The sequence below is a fragment of the Orcinus orca genome, chromosome 9 (genome assembly GCF_937001465.1).
Source record: "Orcinus orca chromosome 9, mOrcOrc1.1, whole genome shotgun sequence".
NCBI lineage: Eukaryota > Metazoa > Chordata > Mammalia > Artiodactyla > Delphinidae > Orcinus > Orcinus orca.
In genome coordinates this window covers 40,941,229-40,948,842 of record NC_064567.1, presented here as the reverse complement: position 1 = coordinate 40,948,842, position 7,614 = coordinate 40,941,229, and the positions used below count along the sequence as shown (strand labels likewise).

Sequence of the window (7,614 nt, the reverse complement as noted above, 5' to 3'; positions counted from 1 at the left end):
GAAGGGGCCCCAACAATGAGTTCACATGGTCCTATGCTTTGTAAAATTTGCAAAAGTAAGATATTTTAAACACTATTGCTTCCTCTCCATCACAGTTTCCCTTATATCCAGTGGCTCTGGAAAAGCCATGGGAATTTTGGGGAAGTTGAAATGGAGATCTGTTTAGGCTGGATTTAGGTTGGACTATTTATGTGGTTAGCTGTCGTTTCTGTGCACAGTTAAGGTACCGCTAGCCATCCTGGTGCAGGAAAGGGCTTCCAGGTACGCCCCTGTTGTCCACCAGCACCCTGGCAAAGGTTCAGGGCTAGTGGTCAGATCACAGTAGGAGAGAGTGTCCTACAGCTCCCAGCACAGGAAGTGTGTGGATCGTGGAGGAGAAACAAGGTGTGAAATGCGCAAAGCCAGAAGCTAGTCTGTGGTAAGGTCTTCCAATCGTTGATACGATGAGTGGGAGATTTGGTTCATGCTGGTGCCTAGCCAAAATAGAAGTATTAATATCTCCCTATCAGGAATAAATAAATAAATTTAAAAATAATAAAGCATACACAATTATACACACACTGTCATTATAACTTTGTCTTTATTGAGACAAAGATTTGGGTGCCAGTGGTTTATTTGGGAAGCCATCCCCAAAAGTGGGAAAGGGGAAGTGAAGAGAGTGACACTAGGCTTTTAAGTGGGAGAAAAGCACTTTGCAAAGATGCTGCTGAAGAGGGGCCTGTGAGCTTGTGACACAGCTGCTCCCATAACCGTTTCTTGAATGAGTTTACCCAAATTTCTGCCTTCCTGAGCTCCCCAGGAGCAGGTGTCCCTGAGGACTTAGTGCCCCCCTTGGTCTCCAAACACCTGCTCAATCTGGAGGTTGAATGGATTCTCCTTTCCCAGGACCTGGGGCCACTGGAGCTGTACCTTCTTCCAGAAACGATCTGCCAACAGCTGTAAAGCCACCTGCAAGAGAGAACCCAAAGGAGGAGTAAAAGGGAAATTAAAACAAAGTAAAGAAGTTACCAGCAAGATTTACTCTATTCCTTGTGCAGTGGACAAACTCTAGGATGGTTCCCCAGGATTCCTACCTTTGGGTCTTTGTATGATCCCCTTCCCTCGATGTGGATGGAACCTATCACTTGGTTCTAAGAAATAGAACATGGTAAAGGTGAAAGAATGTCCCTTCGGTGATTATGTTACATTATCTAAGGCTCTGCTTTGCTGGCAGACTTGCTCTGGAGACTCGCTGATGGGCTGATGATGTAAGAAGCCATGCTGGAAAGCCCACATGGCAGGGAACAGAGGGTGGCCTCCAGCTGACATCTAGTAAGGAGTTGGGTCTTCAGTCCTACAACCACAAGAAGATAAATTCTGCTAACAACTCAAGTGACTCTGAAATCAAATCTTCCCCAGTTGAGTCTCCTGGTGAGAATGTAGATTTTAGCCTCTGAGACTCTAAGTAGAGAACCCAACTAAACTATGCCAGCACTCCTGACCCACAGGAACTGTGAGACAACAAGTGTGTATTGTATTAAGCTGCTACATTTGTGGTAATTTGTTATTTAGTAACAGACAGCAAATATGCTTTCTCAGAAAGGCATTTATTCACTTACCTGTGGATAGCTAACACTTACTGCAGGCTTAAGGCTTGGGTTTTGGAGGTGAACAGGATGAATCCTTCCTTGAAGGAACTCCCAGCCTAGTGAGGGACCCAGACATGCAGAATGACACCACCAAACCCACAGGGGGGACTGTGAGGGATGCACACGGCTGGAAGGGGAAGAGGTGGCAACTCTGCTGGGTGCGAAGAAAGGATAGGTCCTCTCTGAAGAGTGTGGTGGCTGAGCTGAATTTTCAAGGAGGAATTCACCAGATGGATCATGAGAAAGGCAGGGTATGTGGTAGAGGACACAGCACATGCAGAAGCTTAGAGATGTGGAAGAGAAAGTCATGGAGGGGGACTATGGGTGCCTGGGAGATGAAGCTGAACCGGTCCCCGTGCAGGGCTGGGCTCCTGAAGGAGGCTGTGGGCACGGAGAGAGTGGTTGGAGTGCCAGGCTGTGGAATGTACAGGCTTAATTCACAATAGTCTTGTCCCTCTCTCTCTTGGCCTGATGCCCACTCTCTGGTTGCATTGTTGCATGTCCCTTTATTCACAATGGCAGCAGGATCCATTCTTGGTTGTTCGGTCCTCTGGCTTGTCATTAACATGCCTCTGATGAGGAGTCTTTCTCTGCAGATAATGACCTCGTTTAGCAAATGGGCCCTGGACAGGCCTTCAGACCCCAGATGGCTACATCTCCATGGGAGGGGGGTGTGGGGGGGTTAATGCTGACTGATAGAGAAACGTGACTGCTGAAGGCCTCAGAGGGGAACACACTGTTCAGGGCAGATGCTCAGGGATGTCTCTGACTTTATACAGAAGCACATGGACATTGTCTTCAAAGGGCACATGCTGTTCATCATTCCAACAAGCGGTGCAGCCAGCTCCCTGTGTGATGCTGGCCAGCCCTCTTCAGCCTTCTTCTCTGGGTTGAAATCCTCTCATTTGCAAAATGAATAAATGATCTAAAGACTCTTCTGGGTCTAAATTGTGTGTAAGATTTTAGCAGTTGTTAGAAAAAAATAGAACTGGTTGAGTCGATACATTAAATATCCCCAGTATTTTAATATGTTCCTGAGCCTTCTGAGGTGGACCCCAAATTCCATCCATCCAACAACGTAATCTTGATCATATCCATGTGGTGTCTAACACACATACACACCCCACTTGCCACCAACACACACAACACGTACCACATACCACACACACACACACACACCTCTCAGACCTAAAGAGGCTGATTGGCAAGCCAGCACATTTCCAGGAACGGTCTGATCATCTCTCACACTATAAGCAGTCACGTCTTCAAAAACAGAGGACTGATTTTGGGCTGTTTTTCCTGCTACTTCTCAACAAAGTAGGCTGCTTCCAAGTCTGTGGAAAATTACTGGTTCTTCTTTTTTGTTTTTTGCCTTTTACTTCGATATACCTAAGCAGTCTTCCTAACAATTATGTGGTATCAATTCATTTGTGGTCATTTATTTCCCAATGTGAATTAATAAAGGAGGAGATGGGGGTGAGGATAAGCAGAGGAAAGTTCAAATAAAAGAGCTGAGATTTGAGCATGTGGTAACTATTTGGTTTGAAAGCAATTAGTTGGCTATCACTCTAATGGAGACTAAAATATTCATGTGTGCATTGCCAATATTTTGGATCTAAAATGAGAATGGTATTGTTACTACTAAACTAGATACTTGTGATAAAATGACCTACTACAATTATTCATTCGTCTGAGAAACATTTACTGAGCACCTATTGTGAGCTTCTTATAACCAACCTCCTCTTGTAACTCCCATGATGCTCTGCACAGGGCAAGGCCCAGTCATCCTCATTACTCCAAGCGAGGTGTTCCTTGAACACAAATATCTTTTGTGCTTCCCTTTTCACAATTAAAAATGTTAAAGCAATATCTATTCATTTGGGAAAAAATTAAAGGACAATTAAGCAAAAAGAAAAACAATAAAATTTATCTTAATTATAATAGAGATAGTCACTGTTAACATTGAGCCTTTCTGAGGCACACACACATGCACACACACATACATTTGATCCCTCTGTAAATGTTTTATAATCTGCTCTTTTGGAGGTATAATTCACACACAGTAAAATGAATTCTTTTTGGTAAACAGTTCCATGAGTGTTGACAAATGCATTCAGTTGAGTAATCATCGCAACAATCTCTAATCTGCTTTTTATTTACTTTGCTCTATATTACAAACATATTTCTTTGCCACTAAAAGTAGATCTGTATCGTTTTTATTTGCGGCATGATATTCCATCAGATACGTGCAAGCTAATTAATTTCACCGATGCATTTTTTTCGCACACATCTCCCTAACATTTGTCCTCAGGACAGGGGTGGAGACAGTTTCCTGTTGCCAGTGTGCCCAACATCTGCAGCCCAGGAGGGGTTCACAGGCTGCCTCATTTACTAACCCTACTAGACATGCGCACGGAAAGAAATCTGGTCCAGCAGAACGCTAGGGAATACGGAGTTCTGGTTAAGTGGAATATTCTGGTTAACAGGGTTAGGCCCTTCCTTGTCTCTTCCTTTGCAGTTGATTCAGCTGCCTGAGCTCTTGCAGGGCCCCAGCTGCAGAGCCCAGATGGTTGCCACATTGGCGGTGCTGCTTTTGTCTAGGTGCCACTCAGTTCTAGCAGGTGTGGCCCATCCTCTGGGTAAGTCCACATCCGATGGGCACTGGTGCTGTTCTGCAGGCATCCCTGCAGCTCCAGTGCTTCTGTGGGGCGTTGCCACCCACCCATCTGTCTACTGCTGCTACTCAGAAGCCCTCATGGTGGCAAAACCATGTGATGGTCATTGGTCCACTGTGAAGTTTTCTCTTTGAAACTCTCATAGAAGGGGTGACAAAGTAGGGCAACTTAACACCCCATTGTCTTATATAAGTTTTTGGTGAAGCAGTTTTTCAGTTTTTACTTGCAGCCCCTGATCTCCCTAGGATTCAGGCATGAGTCCACAGAGAGGGGAGTTGGGGGGTAGGGACCTGGTGCCATTTCTTCATTCAGCCCTTGGTGACAGCCACCATATGGCTTCTAGAATTTCTCTCCCTTCTAATGACAATTTAAAATTGCGCCACGCTTCTTTGCCTAACCACATTTGTGTTTATGATGAGTTCTTCACCAGGAGAGTACCGGGTCCTCCAAGAAAATATACCATGTTAGATCCAGCCCACATGCTCATGATCTGCTCACATATCCAGACATGATAGAAGCCCAGCAGTGGTCATAGCTGGACATCATCTGTGATTCCTCCACATTCCCGCTTTGTAAGCTAACTGTATGTATTTTGCTACAAAAATGGAACTCTTTAGTAAGACAATCATAAAAACAAACCCTGAACAGTAACTACATTTTTGTAATATTTTTAAAGAATAAATGCAATTCAGAGCAAGAGTATATAGATTTCACCAACAACTTAGCATGACTGATACCTTTTAAGTTGAACTCTTGCTAAATTTAACTCTGGGCTTCTACCAGACCAAAGTAAAAAATCTACTGTGAACTTATTTTTCTTGAAGGGAGAACAATTCCAGGCTGTCTTGTAAGATTGCTTTTAAACACCTGCAGGGAAGCCCTCACCACAGGGAGGGCACAGTTTTACTTCTCTGGCCTCTTAATCTGTCCAGAAACACAGTCTATTGGACCTGGTTACTTTTGGTCCCAATTAATTTTACATTTGTAAACTTACAACATGACAGTGGTGTAAGACGTATTTAAAAACATTTAAGGAAAAATGTTACATTTCCAGCTCGAGCCTGTCTGTGCTGGTTCAGGCTGCCACCACCACTGCTGCCAGTTGGTGTATAAAGCAAACTAAACAAACATGGTCCCCGATGCCTGGGAGGGCCAGCCTAAGTGACTGTTATTTGAGGGTTCCCTGGCCCAGGAGGTCCTCCCTCCTCTCTCTCCCCACTGCCAGCTTAACTGCCTTTTTTGAGGGGCTCCACCAGTCTGTCAACGACCTTGGGTCCCAGGGGCTTACATGTTGAGACAAATACAGACCTAGAGACTCTTAACTTATTTAAAGCCAATCCACTGATTATATATCTGATGTCTGCCACCAGCAGTGTATAAGGGTCAGGGCTCAAGAAAGAAGAGGGGATTGATGTCATGGAAAATTCACTGCCTGTAGGAAGAGTTTTAAGAGGATTGGTTTGAGTTGCTACTTCCATGAGGAGAGGAGAGGAGGCTGTTTTGCAGACAGCTTTGTTGCGCGAAGCTTCTAAGGCGGGAGGTGTTAGGAATGTTTAGCCGGGTGGTCTCAGCATAGCCAAGGAAAGCAGACTTGATGTATGTTCGTGGCTCTTGCAACGTTTTCTGTTTACTATTGTCTGATTTTAGGCCCAGAGATCTTTTACATACCTTTTCAGATACTTTGCAAAGATTTTAAAAAGTGGGTGTTTAAACAGATAGAATTGCTACAGCTTCAACAGGTCACAAATCTGGGTCTCGGGTCTTTGCAATGATATTTCTTTTCTAAGAAAAACTTGCTTTGCATTTTGTCAGCAGTTTGACTGCTATTCCCAACTCTCGGATGCACCTGCTCTCTCTGGAGGCATCTAGCGATCTCCTAGGACTTCTTTCCAGCGGGTCCTGCTGAGATGGGCAATGGTTCCCACTTTGTGGTAGTCACACCTGCGTCATCCCTCTCCTTTGAGTGTGGTAGGACTTGTAACTTGTTTTTAAATTCTAAAATATGGCACAGGTGATGGAACGTTACTCTGTGATTAGGTTACGTACAGTAGTGACTGACATAACTGGCAGACTCTCTCTGTTGCCATTTTGCACCCATTGATGAAGCAGGTTGCTCAGGTGGCCTCTGAGCAACAACCGATTAGGAACTGAGACTCTCAGTTCAACAGGTCTCAAGGAACTACGTTCTGCTAACAAATGTGAGCTTCCAAGTCAAGCCTTCCGATGAGACCCAGCCCTGGAAGACACCTTGATGGCAACTTGGGAGAGTCAGTGGAGCAGGATACCCAGCTAATCTGTGTCTGGATTCCTGGCCACAGAAACTGTGAGATAAGAAATGTGTCTCCGGGGCTTCTCTGGTGGTGCAGTGCTTGGGAGTCCACCTGCTGAAGCAGGGGACACAGGTTCTTGCCCAGGTCCGGGAAGATCCCACATGCCGTGGAGTGGCTGGGCCCGTGAGCCATGGCCGCTGAGCCTGCACGTCCGGAGCCTGTGCTCCGCAACGGGAGAGGCCACAGCAGTGAGAGGCCCGCGTACCGCAAAAAAAAAAAAAAAAAAAAAAACCACAAGAAATGTGTCCCCTACACTGTTGATGGGAATGTAAATTGGTACAGCCATTATGGAGAACAGTATGGAGGTTCCATAACAAACTAAAAATAGAGCTACCGTATGAACCTGCAATGCCACTCCTGGGCATGTATCTGGAGAGAAACATGGTCTGAAAGGATACATGCACCCCAATGTTCACTGCAGTACTGTTTACAATAGCCAAAACATGGAAGCAGCCTAAAAGTCCATCGACAGAGGAATGGATAAAGAAGATGTGGCACATATACAATGGAATACTACTCAGCCATTAAAAAGAATGAAATAATGCCATTTGCAGCAACATGGGTGGACCTAGAGATTGCCATACTGAGCAAAGTAAGTCAGACAAGAAAGAGAAATATCGTATGATATTATATGTGGAATCTAAAAAGAAATGATACAAATGAACATATTTACAAAACAGAAACAGACTCACAGACTTAGAGAACAAAGCTATGGTTACCGGGGTGGGGGGAAGGGATAGCTAGGGAGTTAAGGATTGACATGTACACACTACTATATTTAAAAAGGATAACCAACAAGGACCTACTGTATAGCACAGGGAACTCTGCTCAATGTTATGCGGCAGCCTGGATGGGAGGGGAGTCTGGGGGAGAAAGGATACATGTATACGTATGGCTGAGTCCCTTTGCTGTGCATCTGAAACTATCACAACATTGTTAATCGGCTATACTCCAATAAAAAATAAAAAGTTAAAAAGAAAA

At 44.7% G+C, this 7,614-nt stretch overlaps 1 protein-coding gene across 5 annotated transcripts in view; it reads right to left on the bottom strand.

Annotated features, from left to right (window-relative positions):
* Positions 1–565: 565 nt before the first annotated feature.
* AOAH (acyloxyacyl hydrolase) overlaps positions 566–7,614 on the bottom strand; it is a 171,229-nt gene continuing 164,180 nt past the window's right edge. For all 5 annotated transcript variants that reach the window (XM_012533065.3, XM_033428272.2, XM_012533066.3 and 2 more), the window contains one exon: positions 566–948. In XM_012533065.3, coding sequence (XP_012388519.1) covers positions 820–948 — 129 coding nt within the window. In that variant the 3' untranslated portion in view covers positions 566–819. The remainder of the gene's footprint in view (positions 949–7,614) is intronic.